General features: G+C 32.2%; 1 protein-coding gene across 1 annotated transcript; it reads left to right on the top strand.

Moving 5' to 3' along the window:
* Positions 1-737: 737 nt before the first annotated feature.
* LOC111704087 (uncharacterized) lies at positions 738-11,619 on the top strand. Its single transcript, XM_023476225.1, has 12 exons — positions 738-924; positions 1,017-1,116; positions 1,918-2,016; positions 5,243-5,537; positions 5,788-5,967; positions 6,027-6,324; positions 6,381-6,967; positions 7,479-7,973; positions 8,809-8,983; positions 9,038-9,200; positions 9,434-9,495; positions 11,424-11,619. Exons 1-12 carry the CDS (start codon positions 738-740, stop codon positions 11,510-11,512), a joined length of 2,730 nt encoding a protein of 909 aa, XP_023331993.1. The 3' UTR covers positions 11,513-11,619.
* Positions 11,620-20,785: the final 9,166 nt, after the last annotated feature.

Below are 20,785 nucleotides of genomic sequence, written 5' to 3' on the forward strand. Positions count from 1 at the left end.
ATCATTTTAAAAACAATCGTTTTAAAAACTTTTTAAAAAAACGATAGTTTTTAAAACGATCAGAAAATGAAACAAAAAACGATAGGAAAACGAAAAAAACGATAGTTTTTCAAAAAAATGAAAACGTTAACATCCCTATTTGCAAGTTTCACAATTCTTTCATTAAAATTAGACAATGTTCGCCTGAAAGGTATTGTTGAAGGAGGGATAATTAAACGTTGTAAATAGTGATATTATATATAGATTATCCATTTTTTAGTTCTACACAAGGGTGGAGAATAAAGTGGTAATATACAAAGTTTACAAAGTTTTTAGACTAGAATAATCACAATGGTTGCACTTGCGCACACATATATAATGAATAAAATACTATAGATAACAAAACTCCTTAACATACATGGTTTCATTGGTTGGTTTAGAATAGTACGTAAAAATGCTGGTAAAGGATTGGTCTGGCTAAAATGTGCAGGGCCTAGATAAACTGTGCTGTGCTATAGGTAGAAAGTAGGTTACAAAGATATAGACGTCTGGGTCTTGTAAAGGTTAAATATGTTGAAATGCATGGTAGAAAACAAACTGTATTTTTCACTGCTATGCTAAGATAGTGATTTAAACATTTAGAGATCAGGATGTAAATATTAAAGGTTTTAAACATTTATCAGATGAACATATTTTTAGTTTATCTATATTTAGATATTTTATTTAAAAATATCACAACCTATAAATTAGCAGACAAAATGGGATTCAAGAAAGAGAGGTTCAAACGTATTATTTGGTACGGGGTTTTCATCACCTTGGTTATTCTAACAATAACACAACTTAAGCAGAGTTTTGATTCCTGGGATGAAAGACCATTTGATACAATTGTGGAGAATATTCCGAAACAAAGTATTCCATATCCAAGTGTAACTGTTTGTCCATCAGGTATTGTATGGCACCGGCCATCTACACTTTTTAGTTATATAGAAACTTTTATTGTTACTTTCAACCATAATTAAGAATATTTTTTCTTCTAGGTTCAACAATTTGGCCAGGAGTTCGACAATTTCTGAATGAAATGGAATTTAAAGATGAGCATAAAATTATGTTCAAACAATCACATAAAACTCTTCTAAGGTATGCTTACACTTAAAGGGACCGTTCAATTATTTGGTTAATTTCATGGTAAACTAATTAGCCTATCAGCTTTTCATTGGCATTAGTCTTCAAAGATATCTATCGATCGGAGAAAATATCGATTTAGAATTCCAGCAGAAAGGTATTAAACCTTGCATAGACACTATTTAAAGTTCTTTTTCAGTTACAACAGCAAAATAAAATCTAAAATTACCATATTTCAATGACATCATGTGTAAGCCTTTATATTATTAAATATAATGACTTTTGATTTTGGAATTAGCAAGAAATATACGTTTTTTCGTGTTCTGCAAACATGATTTAACATATTATACAACACGTTTATACAAAGACGACTTTCTCTCTCAGACAAACCGGTTCCTAGATTCCAACTATTCAATAAAACACGGGGATTCGGGGAAGTAGGGAAAACATATCAAACTGTCTAATGTTTAAATTAAGTTATATTTTGAAAACAGAAAATTTTAAAATATTTTTTTAAAGAAAATAAAGATATCTACAATTTTACTATTAGATACTACATTTAATTTGATATTTGAAAAATTTAAAAAACCCATGACTATAACAAAAACATCAAATAGTGTAAATTCAAAGGTACCATGCCTTTGGGCTGGAATTTAAAAAAGATAAATCTGCTTTTTCTCAGGCCACAGTTTTCTTTGAAAAATAATAATAATATCAATGAATAGCTAATAGGCTATTTTACCCTTGAATTACCCAAATAGGTAAACGGTCCCTTTAAGATTTAAAACCACAAAAAGTAAATATTTTATTGGTTAGGTTGAAAGTAGCCAACTTGAGACAGAAACCTGATATGACATATCCTTACATAGATTCTTATAAAAAATGTGAAGAATGGAGTGATTACATTAGATACAGGTACAATTTTCATCAATGTGCTGGCCAATGATATATGTTAAATAGTGAACTATACACCAATTAGAGAGAATTAGTATGTGGTGTAAATACAAGGTTCCAACTTCTATCCCCCCCCCTCCCCGTAAGTCGTCTTTGCCAAAACCCCTCTCGAAGAAGTTCCGAACCAAAGTATGTCTCCGATAATTTATCTCTACACTCCGACAATAGGAAAACAGTGAAACGTTTTACTAGTGAAAGATCAAATCCATTTTATTGAAGGTTGGAAATATATCAGTTAACATAGTTATTTGCAACTCTTGTGTCTAAGTTAAGGAGCATGACCAACAAACCTACTGATCAACAAACCAACCAACCAACGGACCAACTGGCCAATGGACCAACTAGCCAACCTAACATATTATTGCTGATGCCCACCTACTTTTCTACATTTCAAACTGTGGACAAATAGCCTTTGTTCAATCTCTTCAACAGGATGTTATCCATGGAGACAGCAACAGCAACAGCAACAACCCCAGGAGCCTCAGAAACCATGAGCCAGGAATTCTACCTGCTGTCTACAGGGATGTATGATCTGTAGCACGTCAACCAACCACGTTCACAATCTGGATGTGGATCTGAATAACAGCAATACAAACAAGACCTCTCCAAATTCTGTGAACTTTCCTCAACCCCCTGCCAACTACCTTATCCCTCACCTCACCTCAGCGTTCCAATGCGCCATTCAGGGGAACAACATCTATGAACTGAAAGCCTTTGACAAACAGTACACCCCCCACCTGGAAACCAATGCGGATTTTTGTCTCTACAACAGCTTCGACCTCTAAACCACCCATCAGACCTCCTGGACTACCCAGTATGAATCCTGGTTCAGCTTTAAGATCAAGTTAATTAAAGAATTCTGGAGCATCAACATTTTTGGCAGAGAGGTCAACCAGATTTGACCTTCTTCCTTATTATGATTCCATTCAAGAATAGCTGAAGACCTAACCCCCAAGATCAAGACACTTCAAGCCAACCTGGAAATCATCCAGCAGTTCCACAATGTGGAGGACCTCCACAGCATCCCCCTCACCCAACAGCTGGTCCAAAATGTCATACTAGATTTCAACAAACATTACATCAAGTTTCTTAATGGGAGCGCAGCAATTGTTCGACCTCCAGCAACACTTGCGTTCATCGCTCATTTTGTGTGCGTGTTGGAGAAGAACTATAGGTCCAACCCTGCTCTTTATGACACAGACTACCCCCCTACATATAGGGGTCAAACCAGTTCGCTGTGGACCTCCCGGCAACAATACCAAACCTGCTCGTCAGCCCATTAAGACTCCCAATGTACCTCCCAAGAGGCCATGTACCCTTTGCACCATGGGAGGGTTCTAGTCTGATCACTACCCCCTCAATGGCAGCTGCAGAGTGGCCAAACTAAGTTCTCTGGAAATTCTCAAACTCATCTCCAACAACAATCTCCAATGACAATTATTCTTCCACAGCGGGTCCTCCAAAGTGTGCTCCAACAGATCAATTTCATGGGTGGAGAATGTTCCCATGGGAGATCCAGTACAACAATGGCTGTCAAATTAGTCTAATCTCCCAATCAGCCCTCCAAACCCTTACACCATCAATGTACTCCTGAGGGACCTCTTTCAGGGTGAAAGTCATGATCTACAAAGAAGAGGGTAAGATCATTCTCACTACTGAGATCAAGTTGAAGTTGCATGGGAAGATTCTAAAACTTTCGGCCATAGAAGAAGACCTTAACAATGGCTCAGGGCTCTCCATCTCAGTTCCCCCAAAGCGGAGGTCATTCACAGGGACACCAGTCAGATCTCCATCTTGCTGGGAGGAGACAACAACCTCTTCTTCCCTACTGAAGTAGAATGTGATCCACAGCCCTTTACCAATGCAACAGAATCATCTGGTATATAGCCCTGTCCCTTCCAACACCATCACCTGGATGGACCAACTCACCTCCATCTTCTTCAACACCCTCTTCGTCAAGTCCTTAGTCATCCAAGATCCCCCTGCTGACCTTCAACTTATTGATCCTACATCAACTCCAGATCCTACAGCCAAACCAGAACCTTTGACCGGACCTGATCATCCAACCAAACCAGGAGCAGAAGAACCAACAGAAGCAGGAGAATCAGGAGAATCAGAAAAATCAGGAGCAGGAGGATCAGGAGCAGTAGAATCAGGAGAATTAGGAGAATAAGGAGCAGGAGAATCAGGAGAATCAGGAGCAGGAGAATCAGGAGAATCAGGAGCAGGAGAATCAGTAGAATCAGAAGAATCAGGAGAATAAGGAGCAGAAGAATCAGGAGAATCTGGAGTATCAGGAGAATCAGGAAAATTAGAAAAATCAGGAGTAGGAGAATCAGCAGAATCAGGAGAATAAGGAGAATCAGGAGCAACAGAATTGGGAGAATCAGGACCAAGAGAATCAGGAGAATCAGAGCAGGATAATCAGGAGAATCAGAAGTAGGAGAATAGGGAGAATCAGGAGCAGGAGAATCAGGAGCAGGAGAATCAGGAGATCATTTATTATTTAACATTCAATAACCTTTATACATTGACATTTATTATTACTATACCTCCATTTTATTGCATATTTGAAATATATCAGTTATAGTGATTATTTGTAACTCATGTGTCAAGAGGTAACAATTAAGTGATCAATTGAACCAACCGACTGATGGACCAGCTGGCCAATTAAACAACTAGCCAACCTAACATGTTATTGTTATTATTATTGATTCCATTTTGAAAATTGCATAAGGGTGATAATTTTAATTGAAATTAAAATTGCCAACTGGAAACCAGTTTTTATGAAATTTAAGGTTAAGTAATACAGTGCTGCAAGCAGAACAATAATTCTCCAAAATACATGGAAATGGGGTTCAAAGATCCCTATGGAAACACTGAACCCAAAACTTTTGAAATTGGAAAAATATTGTTAATAGCTAAGAAATAAGATTAATACATTATGACATATAACATAATATGGCACATGACATCTAAGGTAGACAGTGGATCTAATTCTTTCAAAGTCAAAAATTTATCTCCAAGGTCCATATATATTGAAATAATTTCTGAGCTGACAATGATGGATGGCTCCATTAGTAGAATTCATTAGGTTTAGCCAAATGGTTCATGAATTGAGATATCCCAAGGGGATGGTAGCTGACGTTTATTACATTTATAAATTAAGTTTTGGAACACTTTTCAGAGAAGTGTGTAACTTTGGTATGTATGTAATTTTAATGGCTCACAGAATGCTTGATAATGATCTACTAGCAAATGCAACACTGGCCAAATACAAGAAGAACAAAGCCAATATACGCTATGAATTAATAGAAGGAATGGGCTGTAAAGGTTCTGGATTTGCCTGTTACATCAGCCATAACCTGATCACCCCAGAGAGGATGCCTCCATATAGTTGGCTATCAAGCTATCTTGATCTCCTAACTGTAGAAATCATTGAGAGGGGTGCAGAGGATTTACCATTTAACACAGTTTTGCAGGTGGGAAAAAATTACCACTGTTAAAAAGTCTCTGCAGCTTCTTGTTTTCCTGGACACATCCTTGAGGGATGAAAGCTGGAACAATTGCCTTGCAATCTTAAAGAATTAAAAATCAATTTGGTTAACTTAATTTTTTATATGATAATTTTCCAGTGTAAACTCAGGTTAAAATCAGGAGCACTTTGAATTAGTTTTGATATTACTGTAATAATTTACCAAAATGAATTCCATACTAACTATTATCATTCAGGAAATGTTCATTCCTGGACCAGTAACAACTCCTGCTCCAGATGATTATGAATACTGTGATTACTGTTTATTTGGAAAAAAACGGAAACGTGAAATACCTGAAATCTTTGTTAACCCTGATTGGGAAATTATTAGAAACTTAAACTCAACATTTAAATTACCCCCACCTAAGCAAATGCTGGTATTGTAATCTAAATAATTTAAAATATAGAGTTGTTCTCTAATTCCTTGTTAATTTAGAATTATGTTGTTGACACTAGAGAAAATTTTTGGCAATTGATATCAGAAAAATACAAAGAATACTCTTTGCTTTCTATCTTAAATTTTCAAGAATTCCAGAAACTTGGAGATTTTGTCGTTACCTTGGCAAGGTTTAATCTTCACATTAAAGCTACTGAAAGTTTTCTCACGTACGAACTGATTAAAGAAACAGAAAATGAAATACAAACTTTTCTCCGAATGTTGTTGCAAGAAATTACAAGTGAAAAGGACCTGAGTTGGAGTTTAATTGATGCAGTGGATATTCTAGTCATATTAGGTAAGAAAATGAAAATCCATGTAAAAATGTTTAATCAATAAATCATATACTTTCAGGAGGACAAGAAGTTATAGGAAGCAGAATTGCTCAATTTGGGGAAAAAGATCTTGGTCGCTCAAACAGTTGGCTAAGTTTATCTCAGACTGAGAAAGATTGCATTGCCAATGAGTATGAAAAACTCTTTAACAATCTCCCGGAATTTGTAGATCCCTGTATTAATCCTTCTTACATGTGTTCAAAATTCTGTAAGAACATGGCACTTCTTCAAAAGCATGCTAAAGATATGGATATTCAAAAACTTCTCAAATACATTTCACATCCTGCAAAATTTTCACATGGTAACACATGGACTGTTCCTTTTTGTTTCCAAGGACCTGATGTAAAAGAGTTGTTGCAAAATTCCAGGATGCCAAATTGGGATTCTGTTCCAAATGAAACATATTATGGCTATAAATTATGTCAGTCCGCTTACAATCGAGCTACTGATGTTGGATGGTGTACAACTTTCCATGATGTTCAAGACATTTTTCCTCCAAAAGGAATATCCAAGCCCTTTCGGGAGGGTATAACCTTAATATTAGATTCTTTTGCTTATTATCTTGTTTCTAAAGAAATCAGATCCTTAAGAGATTATACCAGAAAGGTAAAAATAATCATGGAATATATGCAATCAAGGGCCCTAAATCTTTCATTTAAATGATTTAACTTTTTATAAACCCTTTTGAACAGGGGGGACATTAATGGTTTTATGCTAATAAGCTTGTAATAACTTGAAGTCAAAGTGATAAAGTGTATCAGATAAAATGACTATTAGGGCCAAATGCTATCATTTGGTTTGTCAAAATTTCCAAATTATAGTTGCCGAGCCCTTATCGTAAAGAGTAAAGATTAAACTAAAAAAAATACAATTTCCAATGTTTTCATTTTAGAAACTTACTATTTAACAGACTAAAAAATATTCTCATAACCATGACATGATATGTATTAATACTCAATAGGCATATTTTAACTCTCTTTAAATGCTTTAAGCTTACAAAATTTACATTTTGTACTAAATTTCACAAGTTATCAAACTAAAAAGTGAAAATTAGAAGATTAATCTAGCAGTGGTGAATATACAATCAGACCAATGCAAGTTATTATATTTTTTCTAGGATACTGGAAAACAGTTTCCTGAAACAATGATAGATGAATCCTTCAACAACTTCTTTATAGTTCTTCATTCCAAAGATGATATTCCTTTGTTTCAAGGCCCTACAGACAGCAAAATTTCCCTGAAGTCAAAAATTGCTCGTTCTAACTATTTGAAAGATTATAGAATACCTTTCAGTGTTAAGGTTTTAGGGACTGAAAATATATTGGAGAAGTACAGTGTCTTCAAGAGAAGATGCAGGTTCAAGCATGAAATCGGTGAAATGAAGCTGTTTGAACAATATACAAAACAAAATTGTATTTTTGAATGTAAATTGAATATTGTGAGGAAGATCTGTGGATGTTTGCCCTGGTATCTTGAGATTAAGAACCAAAAAGAACCAGTTTGTAACTTATTTGGAAACAAATGTTATGAGCAAAGCACAATATATGCAAATGATTTTCTTGATTTTAGCAACCCTGACCAACCTTCTTGCAACTGTTTTCCGGACTGTGAGGTAAAAATAAATATGTAATGCTCATCCACATTTTAAACTTCACTACCCATCATAAAGAGCTATGCAATTTAGCTAGGATTTTCTGTGTACTAGTGCTGCATTGCATAATATTATTAGGATTGGATTTAACTAGGATAGGAAAATATCCACACATATAAATTAGAAAAGTTTGCATGGCACTACTGCACACATAAATTGCATGAAAAACTGTTTACTAGTAGTTTTGTCTGCTATTGGAACAATTGGGTCTAGAGTTCATTTATGTAAAAGTGAATTTAGGACCTGTAGCATTTTTTATGGAGCATTTCCCAGTTTACAGTTCAAATGAAGGGTGAAATTTTTTAAAATGTGTCTAAAAAAGATATCTATCAATTTGAACTTTGAACTTTGAAGGTGGGCACCCATTTTTTGTCTAAACTCAACTTCTTGACAGTGAGCTCACCATTATTATGTCTGACCACACCTTTCTTTAACATTGAATATTTTTTAGTCTGTTGTATGGTCTTTTAAAGGGTTTCTTAGAACCAAACTTCTTCAATTCTTGTAAACTAAAAGTTTTCTTATGACCCAGAGGATTTCTATGGGGTTAGGTCAATGACCCAGCCTCACATCAACCCCTTCGCATTGAAATAAGCAGCCAAGGCATTACATGAGGCTGCATCCTGTTGGAAAATGAGGGACTTCATTTAAACAGGGGAGAAACAAGATTCAAAGAGTTTACAAAAGGTGATTTCAACTCCTTCTGGTATTCTTATTTGTCCAACCATAGGGTTAAAAGGTCAAGTAAGGGAAACATTGTCGTGGTTAGGAATGTCTAATTATTTCTCATTCCCAGGGTGTAAGCTACATTCCCAATTTGGGACTTTCTAAAGAACCGGAGTTTACTCAAAATACAGACATGCTGAATCTGGATTCTAATAGTAACTATCAATATTGGAACAACTTGTCTATGGTAATTGAACGGAACCAGAAGAAATTTTTGTTTGACTATTTAGCAGACTTTTTTAAAGGTAAAACCAACAGATTTAAAATATTTTTGGTATATTTTTAATTTTAAACTTTAGAGAAGGAGAGCAAAATTTTCTATTTCTCAAATACAACTGGGAATCTGGACAATATGGTTGAAGAAATGTCATGTACTGAAGAGCTTGTTAATTGTTTTGTCAAGGACAGGGCTGCAAATCTTGCTTCAGTTTGGCTGGATTTTCAGGACAACTTCTTCATCAAGTAAATTTTAAACAATAGCAATTTTATCTTTTATTTAATCTTTAATTACTTTCACTCTGAATTTCTGAAAGTATAAGGGTAGACTGATCTTTGAATTTTTCCATAGGTAATTTTTTAAGGTAGATGCTTAAAATTCTTCAAGTATAACATTTTAAATGTGTATCCTTATTTTTAAATTTAATCATTCTGTAAAAAGATTTTTTATTGATAAAAACTTTTTATTTCTAACACAGGGAACAGTTAATTGACAGGGTAACTGTTGGTGAAAAGATATCATCTATAGGTGGAACACTTGGTAATTAAAACAAACATTTAAAGGAATAACAAGACATTGTGCACTTCTTGATCCATATGCGTAAGGTCAAAGTAATGGAGAAAGCTTTCAGTATTAGCTCATTAATAAACCTTACCATTATTGAACATACAATTGATATTGCTTTTTAAATAGATTTCTGTTGATCTTGTTTCCATTGAATTAGAATGCTCTTGTATTCAATGTTATTCAAACTAAAAACATTTTACAATCCTACTCTACCAACTGCCTTTTCTAACCTTCATTAAAAAATATGTATCCTAAAGGGACAGACTGGCTATGTAAGGTAGTTGAACTGAGTATGCAGTGTTGTGGACAAAATCTTTAGGATTCATTTGAGACATATAAAACTTTTCCACAATGTATAATTACTAAGTTTGAGTGCATAGTGGACGTTCAAAATCATGAATTTGGGTAGGTTTGTTTTCAGAATCTGTTTTTTAAAATTATTAAATAACGACAACAAAAAATAAAGTAAAAATTATACAGTAAACTAATTAGAGTTAGGAACATATTTCTTAAAAGAAATTTGTCAATAAATCAATGCTAGAATCAATTATTTCGTTTTTATTATTAAATTGAATTTCTTATTTTCTATAAATTTATTCGTAGATTTCTACAAATTCTTCAAATGTCATCTTTTCAATAAAATCTTTGTGAATAATGAGAAACTAGAATAATGAAAAAATAGAAACTAATAATTGAACAAGATTACTTATTTTCGATGATAAGATTAATTTTTAGTTTCTCAACCTGTTCCTAAACAATTAATTAGCTTACTGTAGAATTTTGTTTACATTTTTTGTTGTCATTATTTAATAATTTAAAAAAAAAACAATTCTAAAAACGTATCCACCCAAAAGTACAATTTTGAAGGTTGCCTTTGCGCTCAAACTGAGAATTTAAAGAGCTGTAAAAAGTTTTATATGTCTCTAATGAATCCTAAAGGATTTGTCCATAGCACTGCATACTCAGTTCACATACCTTACATAGCCAGTCTGTCTCTTTAAGTATCACAGGGGAGCTTTGTGAAAACCACTCTAAGCCACTAAAGCTCTCCTGCAGCCTGCTGCAGTACAGGGTGTCCCAAAAAACATGGGAATTCAGTGACGAATTCGATATCGTCTTTGTTATTTTACAAGTATCTAATTTACAAATGTTTTGTTAATAATTTATTATTGCTGCAAAAAACTATATTATTTAATAATTCATTTGATTTAGTGACTAATGAGATTTGATGGAAATGATCATATTTAAATAAATTCTTTATAATAACTTTTCTCACTTTGCTTTAAAGAATGACCAAGATGACAGCAAAACAATTGAAAAATCTCACCAGTCAATGCTGAAAATTTTCAGAAACATATCGTTAATGTTTTTTTTCACAAAGAATCTTTTACATGATATAATTATTTCTCCCAACATATATTCCAAGAAAATAGTTTAACAAAATAACAAATTTTACACACATTGATATTAACGTTATTTCCCCAAAATATATAGTGAAAAGAATTATATTAAGTTGATTATTATGTAATTATTAAATCTCAGATTTTTTCATCATTTTAGAATTTTACTGTTTGACCACTTTACTTCCAAAAAATTTAAATGTACATACTACAGAGTAAAACTTTGTTTTTTTTATGTTGAAAGTGTTCAATTTTGAAATGTGTACATTTCAAACAAAGATTTGCCTTTACAGTTATCTATATACTAAAACAAGAAATTCATATAAATGTTCCCTTTGGCCGGCCAAACGGATTGACTAAATGGGCTGAAATTTTTTGTGGTCACTCATGGGTAGCCTACGGGTGACAAAGGCTAAATATATTGAATTCTTAATTTTATCAATTTTTTTTTCCATGGGCAAGGTTGGGCCCTTCAGTTAGTTGATAATATATACTTATTAGGTTTATTCCTTGGGTTCTCCTTCCTAAGTATAGTTGATCTAACATACTGGGTTATGCAAACAATTGGGACAAGAATAAGAGTAATTTAGGTAATGAATTAAGTAACCATTTCAAATTGATTAACATATATACTTTTTCAATAAATGAAGCTTTGAGGCTTGTTTTAGTATTAAAATGAAACATTGCTTACTATACCTTGCAGGATAGTTTTATTCTTCCAAAATGAATATTTTAATCCAAAAACACTTAGCAGCTTTAACAAAAAGTACTTTTAATCTTCTAGATTAAGCGAGAAAAAGTTTTTCTTCTGTAAATAATCTTCAAAATATTTAAGGCGAAGAATGAAAGCATGGGATTGGAAAATTGCTGATTTAGATTCTGTAAATGTTAAATGTGTTCTTATCAATGTAGCAATTAAACTATAGATATTTAATAAATGTTTAAAAAACTTCTATTCATGAAATTATGAAAACTTTAAAAACTATGGTGTGAAATTTTTTTAGTTTTTGGATATTTCTTTTATATATGCAGGGTTGTTAATCGTTTTTAAAAACGATCAAAAAACAGTTTTTTGTTTCGTTTTTCTTTTTTTCAAAAAACAATAATTTTGTTTGAAAAAAAAACAATAGTTTTTGAAAGCGTACCACTCGTTTGAACTTTCAAAAAAACGAAAAACTTCTTTTTTAAAATAATCGAATTTTAAAAATGTGATAATGATCCATCCTGATCTATATGTAAACAAGAAGTATGGATTAATATATATATATATTCAATTATATACCTATATTTACCTTGCCTTGCAAGATGAGTAAGAATGGAAATAAAGCTAAATATCTAAAGGTCTCCGCATAAAAATATGTCTAAATAAATGCTAGTTGATTTAATTTCTATCATAGAACTTTTCAATTTAACTGAAAGTATACATAAATAAAAGTCATGTTGTGAATCTCATGATCATTGGTCTTCTAAATATATATCAAGCTATCACCAGTGAGCATCCGCCTGATGAATGTGTTAATACTTCTCCAATATCTTTTCAGTCCCTGTAACACTGAAAGTTAATCTGTAATCTTTCAAATATTGAGATTCAGATTTTTTGGACTTTAAGGAAATTTTTTGTCTGTAGGGCCTTGAAACATAGGAATGTTATCTTTGGAATGAAGAACTGAAACAAAGTTGTTGAAGGATTCATCTGTCATTGTTTGAGGAAACTGTACGTGACGGTAATACGATTATTACAAGCTCATTAGCATCAAGCCAATAATGGCATCACTGTGAAAAGTGGTTGATAAATAGTTATAATTTAAAGAAAAGGGCCCTTGATTGCATATATTCAATGATTATTTTACCTTTGTGGAATAGTTTCTTAAGGATCTGATTTCTTTAGAAACATGATAATAAGCAAAAGAATCTAATATTAAGGTCATACCCTCCCGAAAGGGCTTGGATATTCCTTTTGGAGGAAAAATGTCTCATGTTAAAAGAACTTTTTAAAAAAATCAACATTGTTAATATAGCACCAGTCACTGGATGTAATCCAGAGGACCAAAAGGTCGAACCTCCCTGTGTATAATAAAGGGATGGGTTGCTCCTTAGGGCTGGTGCTTTGAATGTAGGGGCGTACAAAGGGGGGGGCTCTTTTAAAATTACATCTGCTTGCATTTCCCTTCCTCAGGCAATCTACATTCTACATTGCATTGCATTGCACTCACCCAATCTAAAAGATTAAGGAAAAAGATAAAATTTATTCTGATCCGGAACAACACCCTTTAAAGCTTTGTCTGATCAAGTATTGCATTAAATATCCATGTTTCCCATTTTGGAAATCTGATTATTTTTATTTGTGGTTTCTCTACAAAAGTGATTTGTGCATTTCTTGCTTCAGAAACGATGGAGAAATGAAGGTTTCAAAGTTACATCGGACATGCCACTCTATAAATTAAGGATCACTTGAAACTACTCATGTTTTCATTAAAGTAAAATTACATCGTATAAAAAATACTTTTGCCCTTAACTAAAAAAGTTTCATTAAAAAAGCTTTAACTTCAGTATAAATATATATTTGATATCATAAGTTATAAAACAATATGTATCGATCCTATGAAAATATAGATACTTTTAAAGAAACGTTTCCATCTATATTTTTCACCCATTGAAGGAATTATACACCACAGTATTAAGAGGGATTGTCTGATGAATCCACACAAGAAAATTACATAAATAATTTATTAACACTAGTGTTATAGAAGTGTGTATATGATTGAAAAGTTTATTAAGGTTTCAATATTTTTTTAAAAAAGGGATTTTTAATGGGGGGCACAATGTTCCAAGGGAGTGGGGCGCAAAATTAGCCCCCCCCCCCTACAAAACAGCTCTCATATGCCCCTGATTGTATGGGAGCTTCCCATCCTGTGGGCAGTTTTAGGTACATGGGAAAATGGGAATGTGTGGAAAACCAAAGCCACCATTGCCCCAGATCTTATTTTAAATTCAAGCCAATAGGCCTAGAAGGAGAACATAGGATCAGCCTGGGCTAAAACCGAAATGGAGTCTATTCACGAAGAGTCTGAAGACGGAAGATTAACTCGTCGTAGACGAGGTGAATGAAAGGCTCCGGCTTTCCATGATTCATAAGTATCATTTTTACTTGTTTATTTTCTACTTGTAAATACATTTTTTCCTATACTCTGTAGATTTACTCACATCAGTTTTAAGGCTTTAGATTTCCTTTATTTCATACCATTTTTTAATGGTAACAATATATAGAAGATGAGTAACATTGATAACATTGATATTTAATAACATTTTATTATTTGGCATTAGAAGAAACGTCACATGGATTTAGTAAGATATTATAATTATCAGATGTTTTCTATTTAAAACTTCTTGATCCCCTTTAAAAATCAAATAATAAATAATATAAGGTATTTTTGTTTTTAAAAATCAAATAATATAAGGTATTTTTGTTTTTAAAAAGTATGAGATTGAAATTTTAAAATCGAACAGACAGAAAAAAAAGCGTTTTCATGCAACAGATGCAAATCCTTGTTTTGACCATTTAATCTTGAGAAACAAGTCTTTGAAAGGAATTATTAACGTAATTAATATTTCAAACGTTTAAGAGATTTTATCATATTTAATAGCGTGAAATATCACAAGTTTCTAGTATGTAAAAATGAAAGAGATGTCTTCCAATTGAATTTGAACGGCTTTGCACAAAAAAAATATCCTTCACCATGATTTTTAATTGGCATTGATTTCTACGATGAATTCATGTTACATTGAACACTTTTGGAAAATATTGTTGAGTATTAAAAATATATGATAATACATTGTTAAATACATTTAGATCTTTAAGAAGACATTGATATGCAGTAGAAAATTAAATGCAGTTTAAATACAATAAGTTGATTTCAGAGATCTCTAGAAATTAGTTCTAATTTCTACCACTAGGTGTCAATAGACTCAGGCTGTATCTCAAAAATTCTGCCATGATGACAGTTTTCAGATCCTCTAGATGAACCACCACGAAGATCAACTCTACAGTAAAAGAAATGTTAAATTGATAAATGGAAATTTTCAAAAATAGCTATTTTTGGTCAAGTCTGAATTTTGGCAACCCTTGCTTTTCCGAGTTTGGAAAATTCGGAAGACCTCATATCTAATGCATAGGAGATCCCCCAATTCTCATCGAAGACCCAAAGCCAAGCTTCTGTAACGCTATTTTTGTTGGATTTTATGGCCCCCCTGTACCTGGCCTGTCTAACAAGTATAGAGTATAGTTCTTCATCTAAACTATCCTGTTTCTGAAGTTCAACTTCAAACAGGGATTCCCGAGCTAGCATCTTCTCGCGTTGAATCTGAAATTTTTGATGCATAGCATATTTGATTAATTGATTGTTCTGGCAGTACTAAAAAATTGATTGATAACTTTTGCTGTAATTAATTGATTACTTTACCCATAATTAATTGTTTGATTGATTGATTACTTTACCTGTAATTAATTGATTATTTTACCCCAGGCCCGTAGCCAGGGGGGGGGGTGCAAGGGTGCAGGTGCACCCCCCTTTCTTCTGAAAGAGGGGTGCAATGACGAATTTGCACCCCCCCCCCCTAGTCCCATACAAAAGATATTGTTTTCATAAGTTTCTAAAATCTAGTTATAAATTATATAGCCCGAGTAAGAATTGATTTCCAAACCAAATTATAATCTATTTGTGCGTTACTCATTAAAAGTGTGACGGAGTTTTTGTGTACTCTCTCAACTCATCCCCTGAGTCATGTCTCTCCTGTGACCTACAGGGTGTCCCAAAAAAACATGGGAATTCAGTGACGAATTGGATATCGTCTTTGTTATGAATTAGCTTTGTAATACCTAATTTCTAACGCCATAATATCATTATGTCTGCTAGAGTTTATTTTATGAAAAGTGTAAAAGATTGTAAAGATGTGTCTATAATGTCTATGCAAGATGAACAGCGAAGACAGACAAGTTCACACTGTTTGTATACTGCAATTTTCTTGTTTTACGAAGTACAACGTATGCAGTCAAAACATAAACAAACAAAATGTGAACATAGCAGACGAAACTCTTATAAGATTACAACTTTCTCAGTAGGTATCACTATACTAAATCAAAGAATTATTTAAAAAGACGATATCGAATTCGTCACTGAATTCCCATGTTTATTGGGACACCCTGTATCGTAGGCTAACTAACAGTTTATCAGTACACTCTGTTGATTAAATATAACACAACATCAAAATTTACTAATAGTTGTTTAAGTCTATTTAAAACAGTATGATTTATTAATTATAAGCATAGAGTCCCATGGAAATGAAATGGTAATCTCCTGTACATTTTCAGAATTTTAGTCCCCCCCCTTTGAGGCATTTCCATAGCACCCCCTTGACCCTTGATACCAGGCACGATATGAGACCAGTGTATATGTGTTTATTGTTCCTTTGTCATTTGTAAATTTACAACCTTTTTGTAAATTGATATTTCATACGTGAATAGATTGAAAAATAAACATGTATATTTTGTGAATTATTAACAGATAATTGAAAATGCATTAGTGTAAACTGCGATTATTTTTTTTGTTTTGTAAATTGTAAATTGTAAATGCCTAAGTATCATCAATATTTTGTTTTGAGTCGGCAAAAATAATTNGTATCATCAATATTTTTTTTTGAGTCGGCAAAAATAATTTGTAAATTGTAAATTGTAAATGCATATTGCATATGTATCACCCGTGATTTTTTTAAGTCGTTAAAAATAATTTGTAAATTGTAAATTGTAAATTGTTCATGCTTATTATATATGTATCACCCATGATTTTTTAAGTCGGCAAAAATAATTTGTAAATTGTAAATTGTAAATGCATATTGCATATGTATCACCCATTTTTTTTAAGTCGGCAAAAATAATTTTTAAATTGTAATTTGTAAATGCATATTGCATATGTATCACCTATTTTTTTTTTAAGTCGGCAAAAATAATTTGTAAATTGTAAATTGTAAGCATATTGCATATGTATCACCCATGATTTTTTTTAGTTGGCAAAAATAATTTGTAAATTGTAAATTGTAAATTGTAAATTGTAAATTGTAAATTGTAAATTGTAAATTGTAAATTGTAAATTGTAAATGCATATTACATATATATCACCCATGATTTTTTTAAGTCGGCAAAATAATTTGTAAATTGTAAATTGTAAATGCATATTGCATATGTATCACCCATGATTTTTTTAGTTGGCAAAAATAATTTGTAAATTGTAAATTCTTAATTGTAAATGCATGAGTAAATAATAATTAATGCATAAGTATCAACAATACTTATTTTAACGTTGGCAAACATAAAAGCGGTTTTCATCTAATTTTATTAAACAAAACTGTAAATTGCATGATGATATTTTCATATATACACACATATTCTGGATTTGGTCAATTTCCTAACACTCGAGTGTTAGAAATCTGCAAAGTTATCTTTTTCAAGAGGATATATCTTTAAATCCAAGACGAGTAGAACAAAATTACACCATATTTTTTATAAAAAATGGCTAAAACTATATATTGAAACAATAAATGTCAATTTAAAAATAATAATAAGGTGTAAGAATTAGTTTTTGATGATTCTTGATGTCATTTTCGAACATATCCCTATTTTGAAACAATTACTGGATTTCAGCTCATGTTGCGACTTGCGTTTTCGGAACATATCCTGGTTTTCAGACAATTACCGAAATTTGTATCAATGTCAATTTTTAAGCATTTACGCACTTACGTCACAAAAAGGATTTTTGATTAGGTAAAATATAAATAGAAAATTAAAACAAACTGTTCTTTTATAATTTAAAAGTCATTACAGCATTGAGAAATCAAAATAGTAATATCACTTGTTCTTACAATATAGATTTAACTACAGGGTGTCCCAATAAAAAAGGGAATTCAGTGACGAATTCGATATCGTCTTTGTTATGAATTAGCATTGTAATACCTAATTTCAAAAAACATAATATTATTATGTCTGCTAGAGTTTATTTTATGAAAGCGGTAAATGGCTGTAAAGATTTACAATTTACAATTTACAATTTAGAAATTAGTTTAGTCAATAATAAATTATTGTCATTATACGCTTAGGCATTTACAATTTAAAATTTACAATTTAGAAATTAGTTTAGTCAATAATAAAATATTGTCATTATATGCTTAGGCATTTACAATTTACAATTTACAATTTACAATTTACAATTTAGAAATTAGTTTAGTCAATAATAAATTATTGTCATTATACGCTTAGGCATTTACAATTTACAATTTACAATTTACAATTTACAATTTACAATTTAGAAATTAGTTTAGTCACTAAAAAATTATTGTCATTATACGCTTAGGCATTTACAATTTACAAATCCTCCAGTTTTCATCCATAAACGTCTACATTTCCAATTAATTATATTCAAATTACAATTTATGTGTAAATGACAATTTACAAATAGGTTGTAAATTTAGGGTACACAAATGAAGAGGTTCCAAGGTGCACAAATCAAAAGGTTCCAGGGTACAAAAATCAAGAGGTTCTAAAGAACACAAATCAAGAGGTTCTAAAGTACACAAATCAAGAGGTTATAAGTACAAAAATCAAGAGGTTCCAGGGTACACAAACTAAGAGGTTCCAGGGTACACAAAGGAAGAGGTTCCAAGGTGCACAAATGAATAGGTTCCAGTGTGCACAAATCAAGAGGTTCCAGGGTAAACAAATGAAGAGGTTCTAAGGTTCACAAATGAAGAAGTTCCAGCGTACATAAATGAAGAGGTTCCAAGGTGCACAAACAAAGAGGTTTTAGGGTACACAAATCAAGAGGTTATAAGGTGCACCAATTAAAAGGTTCCAGGGTACACAAATCAAGAGGTTCTAAAGTACACAAATGAAGAGGTTCCAACTTTATACAGTTTAGAGGACTAAAAATCTGCCAAACGGTGGAGTTAGAAAAATCAATTGATGGTATTCGGAATTGAGTCTTTACCACAAACAAATCCCTATATCTTCAGAACCTAATGTCGCAGACTTTAGATATTTAAAACTATGAATTCTGTTAAACCAAATAGTCCAGGTTTGAAATATCCCGGTTTGCATCATGAGGTTGTAAAGATATAAGGTTTAGAGAATTCGAGTTTGTGGCAACGATTCAACTCCATTGTCTTTAAGACGCTATGGATAGGACATTATAGTGTGCTAACCGTTTTCTTTTTTCTTCCTTTAAGTTTCTTGCTGTTCTAAAAGGAAAGTTTTTAGAAAATGTCTTATACGCCAAGTTTTTACTTTTATCTGATGATTCCTGTGACCAAAGTTTTAGATCTAAGCTTTTTATAAAACTGTTTTCCTTTCAGTATTTATAAACAGGGTGATTAAAGATATATACAGGGTGATTTAAAAATATGAACAGCTATAGTGTTGTCTGTTAAAAAAAAAGAAAATTCCGTGAAATTCTTATTTATTATGATTTTCCTGTCTCTGTTTGAGATTTTTTTTCTTTTTCTTTGTAACTAACATGGCCCCAAAAAGAATCGCAAATCTCTTTTTTTTTATCAAAATTAAAAGAGCAAATCTAAAATTTTAGAATTAACTAGAAATAAATTGTTATATCAGGGTGCTTTTCTATACTTTTGGTTTTGAGATGAAAACCCTTTTGCGGTTTTTTTTTTAACCTTAGAGGATATCCGGCCTCACAAAAATCTAAAATTATTATTTCAAATTATCGAAAATGTGAACTGCATTAGAAAAATCAGACTTTTTAACTCACCCCCCTGTATAATGTTTGAATTGACAATAATTGTATATTTAGTAAGTTACGTAAAATGTATTTCTGCACTATAGTAAATCTTGATGTTGTCACTAAATTCTCATGTTTTTCGAGATGCATAATTGAAATCCTACATTTTATCATTCATGCCTCTGTACTTATTTTTGAAATATTGGAGCAATCCATTTAATATTTGTGTTATACAGGGAATAAACATGGGAATTAAAAGACGACTTCTATATTGTTTTTGGTCCAAACGGGATTTTTTTCGTAAATATAATTTTGTAATATCACAGTTAAAACACTGAAAACTACTAGTCTCGGGCAGTGGCGCAACTAGTGTGGCGCGCCCCCCCCCCCACTTGCGCTCCAGCATGATCATGATTGTGGACCATCTTTTATCAAATTTTGTCAATTTAGAAAAAAACAACATTCTTCTTTGGCGCTTTGCATATTATTTCAAATAGAATTTCTAACAAATTTCTCGTTTTTGACTTAAAGAAACTTAGAAAGTCAATCTTGTCGTGTTACTTCTCATGAGTATTACAATACCTTATACCATTTAATGTTACACAAAACCTGACAACATAAGAAGAAGAACAAGAAATATAATAAGGTTTATAACGGACTATTAGGACTTTTGCAGACTATAAGAGAAAATCAGGGATAAGCTGGTAAAGGACAGAGGACAGAGGAACTTCGATCAGAAAGGTTATGGATTATGGACAGAAAAAATATAATCGATTAAGGCACTATACAGTGGACAAATATGATTAGTGGATGAATTACAAAAAACTGCTGTTGACTGTAATGGGGGACTTTATATACATTGTGAACAATCCAAGCCAGGGGCTAACAGACACTAAGAAATACTTGAAAAGACACTAGAAGAACAGCAATTTTTTGGCGCTTCGCGCACATGTTCAATTAATTTACTCATGTCGTCATTTTGAAGCTGAGCACAAAGCCAACCCCTCAACAAATAAAAATTACTGTTTTTTTACTACAAATCCTGAAAAACAGCACTTTTATGAAACATTTTTTGACAGGGGG

The sequence above is a fragment of the Eurytemora carolleeae genome, unplaced genomic scaffold (genome assembly GCF_000591075.1).
Source record: "Eurytemora carolleeae unplaced genomic scaffold, Eaff_2.0 scaffold497, whole genome shotgun sequence".
Lineage (NCBI taxonomy): Eukaryota > Metazoa > Arthropoda > Copepoda > Calanoida > Temoridae > Eurytemora > Eurytemora carolleeae.